This window comes from Arachis hypogaea, chromosome 11 (genome assembly GCF_003086295.3).
Source record: "Arachis hypogaea cultivar Tifrunner chromosome 11, arahy.Tifrunner.gnm2.J5K5, whole genome shotgun sequence".
NCBI lineage: Eukaryota > Viridiplantae > Streptophyta > Magnoliopsida > Fabales > Fabaceae > Arachis > Arachis hypogaea.
The window spans coordinates 60,096,092-60,116,618 of NC_092046.1; the positions used below are offsets into that span (position 1 = coordinate 60,096,092).

Here is a 20,527-nt window from a genome sequence, read left to right on the forward strand (position 1 = left end):
TTTTTTAACTTCTATTTTATCTGTAATTTTCTCACGTTTTCTCTCTTTTTTTCTTCGTTGATGCATCTTAATATTTGTACGAAAAGCATAGCTTAATCAATGCAATCTAAAGTAGAAAATTTATCTCCTAACATATATGTCTTAGCTGAAATTTTTAAGTTAACAGTACATCTTAGTTGTATTTTTAAGATCTGCATGCTATCTTTTTTTTGGAGTCCCGCTAGGGAGTCAATGAAGTATCTATACAATGGCTACAATGGATTGCTTATTAAGCCCAATATAAATTAAAAATAAGGAGTAACCTATTTTTATCCTAATTAACCTAATTGCCTGTTCAGTTTTGTTTTAACCCGTATTTTCAAATTTTCTCCAATTCCTCTATTCTGAACGGAAGCAACGCTACCACCCAAAACCCGAATTGTCGAAGCTGAACATCCTGTCCCCAGTAGCCGCCGTGTGACCTTCGAACTGCGTCCCTGCCGCACAGGACTTCAGGGGCCAACCTCGCTCGCACATGTCCTCTATTGCTGGCAACTTTTGCTGGGCACTGTAAGGGTTGAGCAACATCCCCTAAACACGCCATTGTCGCTGCTTAACATCCCCCGCCGCGCCGCCGTCTGCCCCACAACCTGCATCAGCTCCGACAAGAACAGCATCGCCCACCCATCTCCGCGTATATCCTCCGTCGCTGGTAGCATAGGAATCGCGCCGTCGGCGCTGAACATTCGACCAGTGTGTTATCGCGTGACCTGGTAGAGCCGTCACCTCCGACCCGATCTGCTGCGCCAAGTCTCCGCACGCGAACCCAGCCACTGGCAGCAACCTCGTCGCACTGTTCGCAGTTGAACATCCGAGCCTTGCATCGCTGCCTGATGTGGAACACTCACTGGGGCCGACACGATTAGCAGCACCCGAACGTCGTCGACCATCCAAGGTTAGTGGGTTAATTTCTTCGTTTCATGATTCATCTTTCTGTTGCAACTTGTCCTAGAGATAGTTTATCTTAGGGCAGAAAAAAGTAGCATAGTTATGTTAGGGTGGAACTTTGGATATGCTTGTTTGGCTTATGTACTAGTTAGAGTCTTTGGATATGCTTGCTTGGATTATGTACTGGTTAGAGTGTTTTATTCTTTTGAGTTTTTTTATGAATCTGTAGGTCGCATGACATACTAACAAATGAATCAAAGTGAACATCCATTTTGTCAATGAAAGTAACCATCTAGATTCGTATTAAAACGAACATTCGCGTATTTATGTCTATTCAGGGATTTTTGTTTCGTTTTATAAAGTGGACTAACTTAAATTCATTAAACATTGAATTCATGAACTGTGACCCTAAGCCAAGTTCCCGTGAATTCATTAAGGATTTTTGTTTCGTTTTATAAAGTGGACCAACCATTCATGTGTACAGTGGTTGTGAACATCTAGTTATTTGTTGACACGAATATCCTACATTTGTCCGTAAACTTAATCGTATTATCAATACAGTAAGTGGTATCATATACTCAAAATGACCATCCATTATGTCTAATAAAATAACCATCCAGATACTTTAGAAACGAACATCCTGTTGTTATAATAAGCCATATATGGAGTTAAGAGAAATTTTAGGTAGCTTTGATGGTTCTTTGATTGTGACACTTGATTCCAAGATCAATGAACAAATAATGGAGAAAATTCCTGTGTTAAAGGAGGTGAAGGGGATCAATGATTCTGTTGCTCAAGTTCTTGTTGAGGATTCAAATGTTGCTAGAAAATGCAAACAAAGTGCAAGTGTTGGAGAATCTATGTGATGTTGTAAGAATTATGGTGGATGATATGTTCAACAAGGGAATGACACAGAGAACTGAATTAATAGATTGTCTTAGATTGAAGAAAGGATCCAAAAATTCTGTTGTTTGATTGATTGATTTGATTTCCTGTGTATAGACTTATAGTTTCATAGGATCTTTTAAGTTTTGTAATGTTTTCAAAGTGTATGATCCTTAATTTAACAAGTAATGTAAACTAAATATTTCATTGCATTATAGAACACTGTACTGTAGCCAAGGTGTTGTTTTGTGACTTATCTATATTTATTGTCTTCTCATATCTCTTAAAAAATAATTTCAACGAAAAATTAGTTCTTAGAAATATCAATTCAACTGACATGAAAATAAATTTATAATATCTTTAAATATTTTCAAATATTTTTAAATGAAGTTAAAAACTATAAACTTTTAAGGTTCTAAAAATATAAGTGGGAGATAAATAATTTCTTCTTGACATAGACAAAATTAAAATCAAAGGTTGAATGACTGAGGCATATTCTAGATTAAAGTAAAAGGACACCAAAATATCAACATGAATATGCAACAATAAAAAATAGGTGGCTACTCCAATGAAGATTTAATGATTGTCATCATGTGAAGATATATCATTTTGACCATTGGATGATAGATTGTAGGACTTGATTTTATTTGAAGTAAAAGTGTTACCTTTATTTAAAGTGTTGCAAAATAAATAAGTTACACTTTTTAAACAAGGATCATCATGAGAAGATGTTTTTGGCATCTTCATGGGAGTAGCTGCCTAAAAAATAAACTAAGAATCCTTTTGATTTTTGTAGATTACTAAAGTATGGTTCATAATAACTTAAAACATTCCTCAATCCCCAAGCCTGTTTACCCCAAAATGAGGTAGAGCTAAAAAAATTTGAATCTGAAGCTTGCCAAAATCTAAAAAAAGAGTCAAATTCTACATTATATGATTTGATCTTGGGGGGATTCAACTAGGATCCTACTTTTTTTTCCACTTCTCTAATCTACACTGAAACTGCACAAACTATAACTGCATTAAATTAGTTTCAACTTTCAAGTTCTACTTTTCCTTGTTACAAGAAAGATAAGTCAAAACTGGGATCACGGTAGAGTAACTTGGCTTTCTGACTCATTCGAAAATGTTTCTCTCTCGGTTGCCTTCCTCTTGTGATTAACATCAGTTGGCAACCTGAAAAACAAGAATCAAATATTATATTAGAGTCTACAAAGCATGTAGGTACATGAACATAAAGAATAATGCACTTTGTATGCAATAAAAATCATAGAATAGCATGATTCTTATGCAGCTTAGTTGTGAATTTGGAGGTCGAATATAGGTCATACCCTAAGTGCAATGCGGTGTCTGAATCTCCTCTTTCGTTTTCCATCTAGGTAAGCAGTTAATATAAAGTAAAACACTTCACTTACACTGACTATAAACATCTAAATCATATGGAAATAACCATTCGTTAACAATGTTTCAACGAACGTTGCTCACCTTATTAGATTGCTCACTCTCGGCGACGAAATGGTTGGGAGCGTTTTCATGTGGCTTCAATGAATTGTGATCACCGACGAGAGATGGAATATGACACGGCGGTTGAATGACAGGGCACTCCATTTAAGAACGTCCATGCGGTGATGGACGTATCAAAGGACAAACACTTGTGATCCCTTTCTCTTGCGCCGTCAACGTCCGGAGGAAGGCACACGCCAGCTGCGACGGGGTCATTCTAGGTCTGGGTTGATGCGGTGCTGCGAGAAAGACCCACAGGATCGGCAAGCGCTACTGGGCGTTCGCCGGTGTGGACGACGGCGTCACTCGAAACATCTCCCGGTGAGAAAGGATGAGAAAGGGAGAGAATGAGGTGCCTCCGTTGAGGGAGAGGAGGTCTTCGTTATTGAGTGAAAACACTTATTAGAGAGAGAGGATATTGGTTTTTGTTTTCCTATAACAGACGCAATCCTAATTTATTTCAAATTTTAAATTAGCAAATATTGAGAATTAATAAATTGCCTATAATTTGATTTTAATTTCAGTTTAATTCCATTGTACACATTGTATACTAATAATATTGGCTCCTCATACTTTCTCTTATAATAAAGACATGTCTCTGACTTTATTTATATTTTTTATTTTTTATTTATTTTTCTTTTTATTTATTTTTATTTGTTTGGATATTAATGTAAAAAATATTAAAATAATTATTTATTTTTTTTAAATAATAATAATAACAACAATAATAATAATATATAACTATTAGAACAAATTTAAATAACAACATACGTTAATTGTAATTTTAAAATTTAAAAAATTATAAATTTCAATTTTATCCCCTGCATGGATGGATTATTAAACTTATACAATATATAAAATATTTATCCTATCATACAAGAAGTCTTGCATTTTTTTTATTTTTTATTTGTGTGCAACATATTAGCATTCTTCTTCCAATTATTATCAAGTGAAAGTATTGGGATACTATTAAAATGAAGGGAAATTTACCCAAATAAATAAATTGGGTGAAAACTTTATTCAAATACACAAAACAGAAATCTCTTACGTACATGTGCATTTTCACACTTCTATGTAAACCGTGGGAAGCTACCACGGTTTTTGATTTTAACATAAATCGTGGCAAGTTACTACGGATTATGGTGTTTGTGGTTTGTGTGTAAACCGTGGCAAGCTCCAACGGTTTACGAAGAGAGAAAGCTAAGCATAAACCATGGCAAGCTCCCACGGTTTATGAAGGAGAAATTTTTATCATAAATCATTTATTTTTAAATGTTTGATTGCATCAATGTGGTATCATTTAGACTGCGCATGATAATTGTGATAGAATACATGTATATAATAGAAGCTCAAACCGCTTAAACTATCAAATACATAGCAGATAATATATTAGACAATTCTCAAACCTTTTTAACTATCATTTCCTGTTACTTCATTATTGTGTCATGTCATGCACCCAACAAAACTAATCTAATGTAATCTAATCTTCACTCTCAAATCTCAATACTCACTGCTCAATACACAATAGTAAAACAATTTTGTTAACACATTCATCGTATTTTTTTTAAGTTTTGGATTATAAAATTAAAGTATCAATTATATGTATAAAATATATATTAAAATGTAAAATATATATTAAAAATAAATAAAATAATATATATTTATACAAAAATATATAATAATTGATTATATATATATATATATATATATATATATATATATATGTGTGTGTATATATATAAAGTTTTTTTTTTTGAAAAAATACAATATCAAATTTTTGAAATGTTAGACAATGAAAACAATAACTTTTAAAGAAATTTTTTGGCTTTTTAGGACAAAAAAAATATTCTTCTTAAATTAACATTAGATCTCTGACAAGTACTCTTGAAACCTCATTAGATCTAATGTTAATTTAAGAAAAATATTTTTTTTCTCCTAAAAAGCCAAAATATTTCCTTAAAAGTTATTGTACTCATTGTCTAACATTTCAAAAATTTGATATTGTATTTTTTCAAAAAAAAATATATATATATATATAATCAATTATTATATATTTTTGTATAAATATATATTATTTTATTTATTTTTAATATATATTTTATACATATAATTGATACTTTAATTTTATAATCCAAAACTTAAAAAAAATACGATGAATGTTTTAACAAAATTGTTTTATTATTGTGTATTGAGCAGTGAGTATTGAGATTTGAGAGTGAAGATTAGATTACATTAGATTAGTTTTGTTGGGTGCATGACATGACACAATAATGAAGTAACAGAAATGATACTTAAAAAGGTTTGAGAATTGTCTAATATATTATCTGCTATGTATTTGATAGTTTAAGCGGTTTGAGCTTCTATTATATACATGTATTCTGTCACAATTATCATGCGCAGTCTAAATGATACCACATTGATGCAATCAAACATCTAAAAATAAATGGTTTATAATAAAAATTCCTCCTTCATAAACCGTGAGAGCTTGCCACGGTTTATGCTTAGCTTTCTCTCTTCGTAAACCGTTGGAACTTGCCACGGTTTACACACAAACCACAAACACCATAATCCGTGGTAGCTTGCTACGGTTTATGTCAAAATCAGAAACCGTGGTAGCTTCCAACTGTTTACATAGAAGTGTGAAAATGCACATGTACGTAAGGAATTTCTGTTTGTGTATTTGAGTAAAGTTTTCACCCAATTTATTTATTTAGGTAAATTGCCCTAAAATAAATTAATTTGTGAATTGTCATCTTATTAAAGACATTATTTTACACATGTTATATAGTATTGTATCATTAAGTTTGAAGTAATTATATTATTTTCACATTTATTGCATGAGTAACCATTTAAAAAAATAAATATAATTAAATAATAATTATTTAAAAATTTTATTATAACTAATACATTAAATTGAACTCTGACTTTACAGTTTACATGTTACTTGACCTAGATAAAAGTAGATTTTGGAAGTGTGAAATTTTTGTTATTGGTTGATTTTAGATACACAATTTTTTTTATTTCTGAGTTGATTAAAATTTAGGTTGACTTATTGTTAAAAGTTTTTTTTTTTTCTCATGCAATAATTTTTGTTATTAGTCGATCATGCACTAATTTTTGTTACTTATCTGACAATACATATAAATATAAATATAAATAAGATTTAGCATTATTTGAAAAATTATATATGATGGTTTTAGTTATTTATCCTCCATGGAACCATAAGCATGCATGCATGCATTTGAAAACAACATACATAACCATAAAAGAATAATCCCAAAAACAAAATCACGATAATCACATTAACACTACCCAAACCAAACAAACGAGAAAATAAAAATCAAATCCACTCTTGATTTGAACATTTTGGTTTCTTAATTTCATGGTTCCGGTTGCAACATCCTTATTCAATAATGGACAACACCAGATCGACGAAAGGAGGAGGAGGAGGAGGGTTGATGGCATGGAACGTATTCAAGTTTTGTACATGGTTACGTTGTCTCGGTTCAATCATGATCATCATCGTCCTATGCCTTGTTGGTGTCACCTATTATGTCGTTGTTGTTGCTAATTACGGCCCTACCCTCCTTCTCCATGGTTCCATAACCGCTTTCCTTATCCTTTTCCTCTTTCATGCATTGGTATATGATTCAATTGTTATTGTCCATTCTAAAACCGATCCAATAATTTTATATATAATTATATGGTAGAATAGTAAATTGTGATTTAACTAAGGGGTACGAATATGATGATATGTAATTATTTCAGTAAGTTCATTGCGTGTGTAGCTGGCGATGGTGTTATGGAGCTACTTCTCTGTTGTATTTACGGACCCTGGACATGTGCCTTTGAATTGGACCCCTAAATTTGATGAGGAAAAAGGTAGTGATGATCATGCAGATTTATTGCCGGAATCTGCAGTAGATGCTGGTGGCCAAACACAACATTGTAAAATACGGTATTGTCGAAAGTGTAACCACTTCAAACCTCCTCGTTGCCATCACTGTTCTGTTTGTGAGTTTTTTTATTTTGTAATTATATATATCACCTTATTATGTAGGGAGCTACTCAAATGAAGATGCAAAAAACATCTTTTTATGAAGATGCTTTGTATAAAAGTGTGATTTATTGATTTGGCCACACTTCAAATAAAAACAACACTTTTATAACATATCAAAATCTAACCCTACACTCCATCATCTAAGGGTCAAAAAGAAAAATCATCACATGAAGACAATTATAATATCTTCATGGGAGTACCCACCTATTATGTATGCTGTCTTGTTACTGTATTTATTATTAATAATGACGTTGGTTTTAGGTGGGAGGTGCATTCTAAAGATGGACCACCATTGCATTTGGGTTGTAAACTGTGTGGGTGCATTCAACTATAAATATTTTCTTCTTTTTGTGGTATGCAACCTTGCCTTAGAATTTGGAAAGTAAATTAAACTACTTCATCTAAATACTATATATACATGTTAATTGTTAGGGTAGAAAATGTATTAAAAATATTTATTTTGCATGATTGATATGACAGATTATCAACAATAGAGAAAGTCTAGAGGACAACACTTTTATTAAAATTTAGTCTGCACTTAACTAATAAAAAAAAAGTGAGTAATTTTATATCATTGAATAAAATATCACACCATTAAAAATATTAATGATAGCTAATTAATGATTACAAATCACAAAATTTACTGGCGGTCTAGTACTCTTCATCAACAATATTACATACCCAACAAATATTATCATTTTAGATGAATATTTAGCCAACAATAATTTATACTAATATTTATAAAAATTTATAAACATAAAATACATAAAATTTATATACGAATTAACATAACTTGTATTTATATTTATTAAAATTTGTATATATAAATTAATAAAATTTATTTATTAAAAATAATTTAAAATTTGTACTAACTATTGATGATCAAAATTACTAAAAATGATTGGCTCTAAGATTTTTTGATTGATTATTTTGGGTGTTTAATTTATCACTTCAATTATATTTTTTTAAGAAAGGAGTGTAGTACTAGAAGAAAATTAAGATTAGTAATGCCTTTGCTATCACATTTTTCCCAAACAGCTTTACACATTTTTTGGGACAACACTTGTCACGGTCTCATTATTACCATATTTTTTGATATTCTTCACTGATGAAGAGATTTCTGGGTCGGCAACAACAATTATTCTATCTTTTGTTACATTTGGTAAGTAGTTGAGATATACATGATATAATATATATATATATATATATATATATATATATATATATAACCGGTGTGTTCCTCCTATTCATGACCATACATTGTTGTTCTATATATGAATGCAGTTTTGAACTTGGCTTTTGCAATCAGCCTTTTAGGCTTTATGATTTTGCATATTATACTTGTCATTGCTAATACTACTACCGTTGAGGTAACTACATACTTTTTCTCAAAATTTTATCTGTTCATTTAGATATATACCTTTAGTACTTTATCTTCTAATTGGTAATTTAATTATGAAAACTTTTGAAAATGAATCCACCAGCAGGGATTTGAGAAAAAATCTACTCCCAAATGGCATTATGACCTAGGTTGGAAGAAAAATTTTGAACAGGTAATAATTAACAACACATGTTTCCTTAATCATTACAATTTGTTTATAAGGCATCCTTATATTCTAATCATTATTATCTTATTTAATTTTCTTTAGCCTTCTAGGCATATTATATTTCGACTGATATATGTATAACAGTTAGGTCAAGGAACACATCACTCATCATTTAATTTGTTTTTATCTTTATTTCTATATCATTCAAACTTCTATAAATAGACATAAAAAATTGGGTTTAGAGTTTTTTTTTCTCGTGATTATTATGTGCAATTTTAGTTTTCAAATCCATTGCCATAATTTTCTAATAGTATCCAAAGAAAATAAAATATATCATTTTAAAGAAATGGATGGCTAATTTATTTTTCTTCTAAGCGAATTATTTAACATCGATAAGTTTATAAAATTACTACATCAAAACAATATATGTGTCAAAATAAAATCCTTTGGATATAAATCGTTGGTTAATGTGAAAAATAATTGATTAAATAGTATAAAATTATAACAAAAAAACATAGAGAACTAACTTTTAATTACTCAATATTAGTTAATTTTAGAATTTAGTTTTATAATTTATGATTTATGATTACAAATTTATAATTTAAGATCTAAATTATTTAAGATAAACAAAATATTTTTGAAAAATTGACTGATGTTGATTGAAAAAAGTTGGTTATTATTCTGAGAGTTACCTGAAACGTTGATTTGGGGTTGAGCGTGAGGCCCAGACTCCTTTTGAGGCAGCGTCCGACTTGTTTCAGTGCTGAGGTGCCACCGTCCGAGTTCCTCGTGAGGAGGGGGTGATACCAGCAAGAGACCCCGATGCTTAAGTTAGTAAGGGTTTTAAGCAGGTTTTTTTGTAGATTAGAACGTAAATTATACCTGAGGGGTGTCAGTGTATTTATAGCAGAGTTGATAACCACCTTTGTCGGAGTAGTTCCATCTTTATTGATGGATAACCGTTCCCTTTATCTTGGGAGTTTGTTGGAATCTATCTTTTAGGGAAGAAAGAGATAGTGGGAGAGATCTGCGAAGGCAGTTACTTGCTTAGGCAAGTAGAGCTGGGCTCCTTCGCGGTGTTCGACCTCTTTAAAGAGGTCGAGTATGAGTTGGAGGCCTCCTTTTTGGACTGGTCCCCTTATCCTTATTGGGCCTGGCTTTATTTTTAGGTTAGGATATGAACAGTGCTCCTACTTGAGTCTTGAGCTTTGAAAAGGTCGGGTTCAAGCAATTCGTGGCCTTTTTTTATGTCACATACTTGCCTTAGATGTCGGGTACTTAATGTGTTTTTGAAAATTTAAATGTTGCCTCTTTAAATGAGGGGCGAACATTGCGTGGCAGTTTTCTTAAGATCCGCGCACGTCTTTAAAGAGGGGGTTTGAAAGGACCATTTTGTCCCTTTTCTCTTATAAAAACGTTTTAGCTCTTCTTCTTCTTCTTTCCCCATTTCTGAAAAAGCTTTTGTTGCTCCCTTTCTTCGTGAAAAGTCTTCTCCTTTTGTTCTTGCTTTTCTATCGCTCTTGATTCCAAGATTTCTCCACCTTGGATCCTATGAAGCTTCTGCCATGCTGGTGTGGAGAGGAACGTTTGCGGTTTTTGCTACTTTGACGTCCCCCTCCTCTTTTCGAATTTTTATCAAGGTTGGTGCTTCTATTTACTTTATCAGTAGTTTTGTGTTCTTTTTGTCTTGCAACTGTCTTGAATAATATTCCCTGAATAGTGGTGTTGACAGTGGGTTTTGATGGCGGTATTTATTGTTTCTTTGAAACTTTTCTTTGGGAAAATTGCTGGCTGCTCCTACTTTGTCTAAAAGCTGCTTTTGAAACCGCTTTTGTTGATTGAGATCACCATTGGTTATATGAGGATTCTAAAGTTTTTTGTGGAACTATAGCCATTTTTGTTGTTTGTTAATTGCATTTATATTGCCCCCAATGGTGTTCATACTGTACGATGATTTCGCCACGGATAGTATAGAAGGGACACCATTTCGATGCTTTCTGTATGTAGAAAATCTTTGAAATTACTTTCTTTGGTTTTACTTGCTTTTTCCCGACTTCCTTTGGACAACGTCCGAGCTCTTTTAGTAATGATTCCCTTATTTTGTATTTGTAGGTGTAGCTTTTATGTCGCGCTCTGTCATTCTCAATATGTCAACCAAAATCCCCCATAATCTCTTAACTTGGGTAGATACCTCTGTCGTTTTCTGTGTCCCCATGGTTGATAAAGAGTATTGCGAGGTATTTCGTAGGCATCATAGGTTATGTGAGAATAGAGAGGATGAGAAGAATTACGAGTTGGTAATGCCCGATCCCGAGAAAAGAGTGTGCTTCCCTCCTTTAGACGAGTCAGAACGCCCATTTTTCTATGCATACGATTGCTTTTTCACCAAATTAGGCATTTCATTTCCCTTTTTCTATTTTGAGACAAATATCCTTTGGGCTTGTAATATTGCTCCTTCTCAGCTTCACCTGAATTCCTGGGCTTTCTTAAAAAATTTTCAACTTCTATGTCGGGAGCTTGATGTCCTTCTGCTAAGGTCTTTTTTCATCTGTTTGTGTTGACCAAACCCGGGTCTTCAAAAGGGAAGGCTTCTTGGTTTTTCTTTTGTGCTGTTCAAGATAGAAAAGTTTTTTCTATTTTTGATGAATCCTTCCACGACATTAAGAATTATTTCTTTAAAGTCCGAGTTGTAGGGGGTGTCCGGCCTTTCTTTTTATATGAAAATGACGAGCCTTCTTTTCCGTTGTACTGGGAGGAAACACCATGATAGCTAAGTACAACGTAAATGCATTAGGGGACCAGGCTCCTCACTTGGACACAAAAAAGTTCTTGGGGGAGCCCAGTCAGCTTCGGTCCGATCTAGGTAGCTTCCCGACCTTTAGCCTTTATGACTCCTTAGTTGTATTTTTCTAATGTAATTTTTATTCTTGTTTTGTAGAGAGCATGGCTCCGAAGTCTACAGCAATGAAACAACTATGCTTAACCAGAAAAACCGTGGTAGCTCGGAGTATTCAAGGGAAGGAAACCAGGGATACATCAACCTGATCTTCTTCAAAGAAACTGAACTCGGGTACATCGGTCCAGAATAAAATAATCCCCACTCTTTCAAGCTGGTTGATTTTTCCCGACCCTACTCTAGAAAGCTCGGTTCCTCCGTCTTTTCCTTCATCTTCAGGACCTCCTCCTAAGAAACAAAAAACTACTGAGGAGGTGAGTATTTACGATAAGGGATTTGACGGGTATTCCTGGAGTGAAAAGAATATCATTTCCCATAGTCACATCAGTATGGATGATGTGGCTACTCAAAATCACCTTAATCTTATGGCTCGCAATAGTATCCGGCTAGCGGGGGGTGTGCACTTCTCTAGCAGGACTGAGAGACTTGATGCAGCCTGAGCTGAGGTGGAGAGACTAAAGAAATTGAAAAAGGAGTTGGAGGAGGAGAGAGTCGGGCTGAGGTCCGACCTAAAAAAAGCTCGAGTCAGGGTAAAGATGCCAGAGGCTACCACGGCTATGGCAGAGGGGCTGAAAAAGAGGGCAGATGAAAGTTATACCCGAATTTATGGGGAAAAGCTTGACCTTCAAGAGGAGTTGAAAAATGCTAGAGAGGAATATGCTTCTCTTCAGGAGTATGTGGTCAAGGGGATGGATGAAACATTCAATAATCTGAAGGCCCAAGTCAAGGTTCTTGCTCCCGGGGTTGATCTTTTCTTATTTAGTCAAGACAACATAGTGGTTGATGGAAAGATCATCCCAGCCCCCGAGGACAAGGAGGAGGAGTCTTTGTCCGACCCGAAGTCTCAAGGTGGTCAGGCTTCTCAGATCTCCGAGGTCCAGCCCGAGGTTGTCAATGCTAAAATCTCTTCTTCGCCTCCTAGTCATATCCCTGCTATCCCAATCTCGGTCCATTCTCCGACTCCTCCCGTCCAAGGTAAAGATACCGAGACTGGAGAAGACCTCAACCTACTGCTTGGCACCACTTCGTAATTTCTTTGTATTCTTACTTTTGTGATGTTTGCGGTGGCCCAACTTGTGGGTCTTTGGACAATTTATTTTTTGTAATACATGGTAGTCTTTATCGAACACTTTACTTTGCAATAGTCATCATTTTTTTACTTCTCGTATGAAAACAACTTTATAAAGAACCTTTGTGCTAAAGTGAAGCTAGGCTTTTTTTAGAAGCCGAAATTAGCTTATATAGTTGCTTGGCCTGGTAACATACCTTAGCAACCTTTTTGATGTTGTTATTTTTCTAAATTTAAGTAGTGATTTTATCTATATGGAATCCTTTTTCAAGGTCTGACTTCGTGTAGTCATACTTTGCTAAGTTACTTCTACACTTCATTTTTATTCTTCCTTATCATTGAGGTCGGTTTTCACGAGTTGTTTATATAACTTCTTACATTAATTTGTACCTCATCACTTTATGTCCCTAACCATTTTAGGTCGGGTAATAATTTTTGCGATTTGTTGAGCTTAAATTAATGTATTTTTTAATAGGAAACCTTTGAAGAAAAAATAGGAATTTTATTACTAAATGAGAAATTCCTTTACATAACCTTGCTTACTAAGGGTTTTGAATACTCTTAGCCCTTGCTCTGGTGTCTCGTTAAAACCCCTTTTAAAAAAAATCCTTTTGGGAAAAGAATCTTAAGGTTGGAAAAAAGAGTACAACAGGGAACAAGGCTTACTTCCTAGCTGTAGTATTTCTTTAGGTTACACGCGTGCCAAGACTTTGGGAGCTCCTATCCTTGTAGGTCGGACACTTTGTAGTAACCTTTCCCTAAGACTTCAACAATCTTGTAGTGGTCCTTTCCAATTTGCTGGTAGCTTCTGTTCACCCGGCTTTTGAACTTCGATGTCATTTCGGATTAGTTTGAAGTCATTTGTGGTGAAGCTTTTTTTGATCACCTTCTGATTATACTTTAGAACCATCCTTTGTTTTAGTGCCTCTTCTCTAATCCAAGCTCATTCTCGGACTTTTAGGAGGAGGTCGAGCTCTTTCCTTTGTGCACGGGTATTGGCCCCTTCATTGTAAAATATAACTCTAGGTAATTTTTTAGTGATTTCTATAGGGATTATGGCCTCCATTCTGTAGGCAAGTCATAAAGGTGACTCCCCTGCCGTAGAATGAGGGGTTGTCTGATATGCCCACAGGATTTGGGAGAACTTGTCTGCCAAAGCCCCCTTTGCTTCCTACAATCAGCACTTAAACCTGACTAGTATGACTCTGTTGGCTGCTTCAACTTGTCCATTGGCCTGGGATGTTCCACCGATGTGAAATGGTGTTTTATTTTTAAGTCGGCCACCAAATTTCTGAAGGTTGAGTCGGTAAACTGAGTTCCATTATCCGTGGTGATGGAGTGGGGAACTCCAAACCTTGTGATAATGTTCTTGTAGAGAAACTTCTGGCTTCTTTGGGCAGTGAGAGTTGCTAGTGGTTCTGCCTCGATCTATTTAGTAAAATAGTCAATCCCTACTATGAGGTATTTAACTTGTCCCGGAACTTGAGAAAATGGTTCATGAAGATCAAGACCCCACTTTTCAAATGGCCATGGTGAGGTGACGCTAATAAGCTCTTCAAGAGGCGCAATATGGAAGTTGGCATGCTTCTGACAAGGCGGGCATTTTTAACGAACTCGACCGCTGCTCTTTGTAAGGTCGGCCAAAAAAAGCTGGCCCAAATCACCTTCTTGGCAAGTGATCAAGCTCCCAAGTTGTTCCCACATATGGCATTGTGTACTTCTTCCAGGACCTCCTTTGTGTTGGAAGTCGAAACACACTGCAAGAGAGGTATAGATGTCCCTCTTTTATATAGGACATTGTTAAATAATGTGTAATTTTGCGCCTCCCTTATGAGTCTTCGGGCATCTTTTTCATTCTCATGGAGGACATCAAATTTGAGATAGTTGACTATAAGGGTCATCCATCCAAAGTTTTGATTAGATACTACCATTACTTCCAAATTGTCATCTCCCTTTAATATTGATGGCGCTTATAAAGTCTCCTGGATAAGGCTCCTATTGTTGCCCCCTGGCTTGGTGCTGGCCAATTTGAAAAGGACATCTGCTCGGACATTGGATTCTCGGTTTATATGTCGGAATTCACCTTTTGAGAATTGTACCAGTTGTTCTCATACTTCATCTACGAATTTTTTCATGTTGGGGTCCTTGGCTTGATAGGTACTGTTAATTTGTGAAGTTAACACTTGAGAGTCACTGAATACTATTAGCCTTTCTGCTCTCATTTCTTTGGCCAGCTTCAAGCCAACAAGTAAGGCTTCGTACTCTGCTTGGTTATTAGAAGCAGAAAATACGAACCTTAGTGAGAGCTCTATCCGAGTTTCTTGTTCGCTTTCAAGGATAACTCCGACCCTGCTGCCAGCTTTATTGGATGACCTGTCCATATACAAACTCTATGCAGTCAAACTTTTCTGACTTTCAGTGTACTCAGCTACAAAGTCAGCGAGATATTGGGTTTTGATTGCTGTCCGAGCTTTGTATTTTAAGTCAAATTCAGACAGTTCTACACCTCATTTTAACATCTGTCCTACTAAGTTCGTCTTTTATAGGATGTGTTTCATTGAGTGACTTGTACAGACTTTTATGGTATAAGCTTGAAAGTAAAGTCTGAGTCTTCTGGAAGTAAGGATGAGAGCATATGTAAACTTTTCTATCTTTTGATAGTTTAGTTCTGCTCCTTGTAAAGCTTTGCTGATAAAGTAGATAGGTTACTACCCGTTTTCATCTTCTCAGATCAAGGTCAAAGCTATAGCCTAGCTTGCCACTGCTAGGTAGAGAACGAGCGCTTATCCTATTATAGGTTGGGTAAGTATGGGGGGTTGTCCCAAAAAGGCTTTGGATTCTTGAAAAGTTTGTTCACATTCTGGAGTCCACTCAAATTATTTTCCCTTTCTGAGAATTGAGTACAGGGGCAACGATTTCAGTGTTGATCTTGCTATAAATCTAGATAAAGCCGCCAACCTTCCATTTAGTTGTTGAACTTCTTTAAGATAAGTCAGGCTTTTTATATCAAGTATAGCCCTACATTTGGCTGGATTAGCTTCTATGCCTCTTTGAGTTAGCATGACGCCTAAGAATTTTCTAGCTTCTACTGTGAAGGTGAATTTTGAGGAGTTTAACCTCATATCATGCTTTCTTATGGTAGAAAATATCTCAGAAAGATCGGAAAAAAGTTCCGAGTCGACCTTGGTTTTAACAAGCATGTCATCTACATATACTTCCATAAGTTTTTCTAAGTGGAGGAAAATACCTTGTTTATCAATCTTTGGTAGATAGCTCCGGCATTCTTTAACCCAAAAGATATTATCACATAGCAGTTTCGGCTTATACATCAGAATTTGGTTGTATCACGAGTAAGCTTCCATGAAGGACAAATATCGATAGTCGGAGGTTGAGTCGACCAAGGCAACAATGTTGGGAAGAGAGTATGGGTCCTTGGGGCAAGCCTTATTGAGGTCAGTGTAATCGAAACACATCCTCTATTTTCCGTTTTGTTTCTTTACCAAAACTACATTGGCCAGCCACAATTGGTACTTTACCTCTCTTCTGAACCCTGCTTCTAATAGGGCCTGAAATTGTTCCTCCACGACCTGTGTTCTTTCGGGCCCGAGCTTTCGACACTTTTGTTGGATCAGCCTAGAACCCGGGTAGACGAATAGTTTGTGAGACATAAGGTCGGGATCTATGCTAGGCATATCGTAGGTTTTTCAGGCGAAGAGGTCGGAATTTCTCCTCTAAAGGTCAATGAGTTTCTTTTTCAGACCTTCCTCCAAGTTAGCCCCTATACTTATTGTTTTTTCAGGATGATCCCAGATTTGTACTTCTACTACTTTGTATTTAGGTTGGGGACATAATTCTTCTCAAGTTTGGATACCACTGAGTTCAATAGTGTTGACCTCCTTTCCCCCATGACTGTCTTTTAAATTAAGGCTTTCAATGTAGCATTTACGTGCTAGTTTCTGGTCCCCTTTTATTGTTGCAATTCCCTCAACAGTAAGGAACTTCATACACAGGTAGGGTGTAAAGACAACAGTTGCTAGTCGATTTAAGGTTGTCCGACCTATTAAGGTATTGTATGCCGAGGTAATGTCAACCACGATGTAATCAATGCTCAATATCTTTGATTTTGCACCCTTTCTAAAACTGGTGTACAGTAAGATGTACCCAAGAGGTTAGATCAGCGTGTTCCCTAATTTGAAGAGATTATTTGGTATGCTTTTAAGTCTTTTTTTTTCTAGCCCGAATTTCTCAAAAACGAGCATGAACAAGATATCTGTCGAGCTACCTTGGTCTATTAAAGTTATGTGGAGATTTGCGTTAGTGAGGATCATTGTTATCACCACGGGATCATCATGGCCATGTGTTATCCCATGAGCATCTTCTTTAGTGAACAAGATGGTGGGCAGGTTGGGAAATCTACTATCTTCTCGGACTTGGTACACCTATTTAAGATGCCTTTTTCGTGATGACTTGGATATTCTTCCTCCAGCAAATCCTCCGTTAATCATGTATATGCATCGCTTGGGAGTTTGAGGTGGACGTTCTTGTCATCCTCCTTCTTCATCCCTCTTTTTCTTCCTCACTCGGGTCGTCCGACCTATCCTCCAAGTACCTGTCTAGTCAGCCTTCTCTAGCCAACTTTTCTATGACATTCTTTAAATCATAACAATCATTGATATGTCCATAGAGTTTGAGGTACTCACAATATTCAGTCTGGCTTCCTGTCTTTTTGTGTTTAATTGGATGGGGAGGTGGAATCTTCTCAATGTGGCATATCTCTCTGTAAACATCCACAAAAGAGACCTGGAGATGAGTGTAGTTATGGTATCTTCGGAGCTTTTCCGGGTTATATTCTTCCTTCTTTTTAGCTTCTTTATCTTTTTCCTGAGGTGGATAAGGCAGGTTGGGTCTCAGAAGCGGTTCTCTCAGTTGTGAGTTCTCCTCCATGTTGATATATTTCGTACAAGGAGGCAGGGTGTCGCTTGGATATGGATTGAGAAAAAGGTCCCTTCTTTAAGGCCATTAACTAACCCCATTATTACTGCTTCTGTGGATAGATTTTGAATCTCTAAGCATGTTTTATTGAATTTTTCCATGTAGTCTCAGAGAGTTTCCCGACCTCTTTCTTAACTCCCAACATGCTCGTGGCATGTTTTACCTTATCCTTTTGAATGGAGAATCTAGTAAGAAACTTCCTTGCCAGGTCGTCGAAGCAAGTTACCGACCTGGGATATAGGTTATCAAACCACTTCATTGCAGTCTTAGTTAAGGTTGTTGGGAAGGCTTTGCATTTGGTAGAATCGGAGGCGTCAGCTAGGTATATCTGACTTTTAAAATTGCTGAGATTGTGTCTAAAGTCAGTTGTTCCGTCGTAAAGATCCATGTCGGAGGTTTTGAAATTCCTTGGAACTTTTGCCCGCATGATATCTTTCACAAATGGGTCTTTTCCTCCAGAGGACTTTTTTTCCGATCTGCTCGGCTACTTCATTTTTGTAGGTCGGCTTCCAATATTAAGAGCTTTCTTCCAACTTCCTTTGTTTTCGTACTTCTTTTCATAGTTCTCATTCTGCTTTCCGTTGTTGTTCAGCTTCTTGTTCAAGCTGCTATAGTCGTCTGTTATGGTTATGGACCAAACCTAGTATCTCAGTAGGATGTGGGGGTTCTTCCTCTTCAGGTGGATGTACCTCTGAGTGGATCCGTCTTGGTTGGGGGTTTCTTGATGTTCCTTCTTCATGCGCTCTCTCCCGTGGCGGAGGTATGGACAGGGCAAGGTCGTCTCGTTGAGGTTCGGGTTCAGATTCATATGTCGTATGGCCGTCTTCATACTAGTAGTCCGCCATTATCAAGAGTTGAATCCCAGGTCCCAAGTAACAGTGCCAATGTTTTGAGGGTTACTTGAAACATTGATTTGGGCCTGAACGTGAGGCCCAGACTCCTTCTGAGATAGCGTCCGACTTGTTCCAGTACCGAGGTGCTGTCGTCCGAGTTCCTCGTGAGGAGGTAAGGGGCGGTACCTACAAGAGACTCCGATGCTTAAGTTAGCAAAGACTTTAAGCAGATTTTTTAGTAGATTAGAACGTAAATTATACCTGAGGGGTGTCAATGTATTTATAGCAGAATTGATAACCACTTTTGTTGGAGTAGTTCCATCTTTGTTGGATAACCGCTCCCTTTATCTTGAGAGTTTGTTGGAATCTATCTTTTAAGGAAGATAAAGATAGTGGGAGAGATCTACGCAGGTAGTTACTTGCTTTGGCAAGTAGAGTTGGGCTCCTTCGCGGTGTCCGATCTCTTTAAAGAGGTCAGATATGAGTTGGAAGTCTCCTTTTTGGACTGAGTCTTTTATCCTTATTGAGTCCGGCTTTATTTTTGGACAAGGATATAAACAATTACCTAATAGCATTGATCTATAATAAATTACTTTATGCCAAACTAAAAAGTGATCATCTAAATATATTATAAAATAAATACTCAAATTAGTGCTTAAGAAATTTTAGATTGGACATTATAATCTCTACTAAATTTTTATTCTATAAAAATCTTTAAAATTATTCTCATGACATATTAGTCCCTCTATTATTTAAAAAAAATAATTTATCTTATAATTTTATTTTTTTGGGACTTAACTATTTTATAATAGATTTAGTAGATACTTATTTGACCAATTTGTTAAACAGAAAAAATTATATGAGGAATTTTAAAGAATAAAAATGCGTTGAAGATCAAAATATTGAATCTATAATTTTTTAAAAACCAATTTAAATATCTACTCTATATTATAAAAGATGAGGTGTAGAAATAGTCACTCTCTTCTTAAATAATGTAGTTTAGTACATTATTATTAGTAAGAAACTCAATTTAAAGGTATCTTTTGACACGATCTCAGGTATTTGGGACCAACAAATGGTATTGGTTTATTCCTGCATATTCAAAAGAGGATTTAAGGCGAATGCCAGAATTACAAGGCCTTGAGTATCCAACTCAGTTTGACGTAGAATCTCTACAGAAATTATAACAATACTTCAAAGTTAAAGGTTATTTATCATTTTCAGATATTTTTCTTATTACCTAACTAAAGTTTTTGATATGGGTAGCATAGTTTGCATTGTGTATAATAATATATCCCAAGGCTATGAGAAAAAGATGTACTACGGGTTCTGTAGTTATATACATAGTTACATGCCAAACAAAAATAATATATGTATACTAACAATTAGTTACTAAATCAACTATAATATTTTTATATATAAAAATATATATTATTTAACTTATTTTTAGTATATATTTTATATTTTAATATATATTTTATAAAAATAATTTATTTAATAGTTATTTTTTATATATATGTAGTATATATGGTTATATGCAAAAATCATATGATTTGATGGATAGCCATTACAACGAGGTGAGAGAATATTAATATTTGTATGCTTAGCCTCTTGGTAATATTTAATATGTTATAATTTTTAATTATTATAAATGAGAAAAAATATTGTAAATATTTTAGAATATGCATCAAATGTGCTTCAAGAATATTCTAAAAAATTTCAATTCAAAAAAAAATTTTAAAATAATAATTTATT

General features: G+C 35.1%; 1 protein-coding gene and 1 long non-coding RNA gene across 2 annotated transcripts; both read left to right on the forward strand.

The window, feature by feature from the left end:
• The first annotated feature begins 338 nt into the window (after positions 1-338).
• On the forward strand, positions 339-3,922 carry LOC140176360 (uncharacterized). Its single transcript, XR_011867574.1, has 2 exons — positions 339-934; positions 3,306-3,922. It is a non-coding gene; the product is annotated as an uncharacterized lncRNA (long non-coding RNA).
• A 2,759-nt stretch (positions 3,923-6,681) lies between these two features.
• LOC112723910 (probable protein S-acyltransferase 14) lies at positions 6,682-19,959 on the forward strand. Its single transcript, XM_025775267.2, has 7 exons — positions 6,682-6,956; positions 7,104-7,329; positions 7,637-7,728; positions 8,414-8,537; positions 8,660-8,745; positions 8,863-8,928; positions 19,831-19,959. Exons 1-7 carry the CDS (start codon positions 6,729-6,731, stop codon positions 19,957-19,959), a joined length of 951 nt encoding a protein of 316 aa, XP_025631052.1. The 5' UTR covers positions 6,682-6,728.
• The last annotated feature ends 568 nt before the right edge of the window (positions 19,960-20,527 follow it).

What these genes read in the sequence shown, in the direction of transcription:
- LOC112723910 (XM_025775267.2), top strand. Translation starts at nt 6,729, where the DNA reads ATGGACAACACCAGATCGACGAAAGGAGGAGGAGGAGGAGGGTTGATG. An exon ending in TTTTCCTCTTTCATGCATTG is followed by an intron (nt 6,957 to 7,103) that starts GTATATGATTCA and finishes TTGCGTGTGTAG; the next exon opens with CTGGCGATGGTGTTATGGAG. An exon ending in TTGCCATCACTGTTCTGTTT is followed by an intron (nt 7,330 to 7,636) that starts GTGAGTTTTTTT and finishes CGTTGGTTTTAG; the next exon opens with GTGGGAGGTGCATTCTAAAG.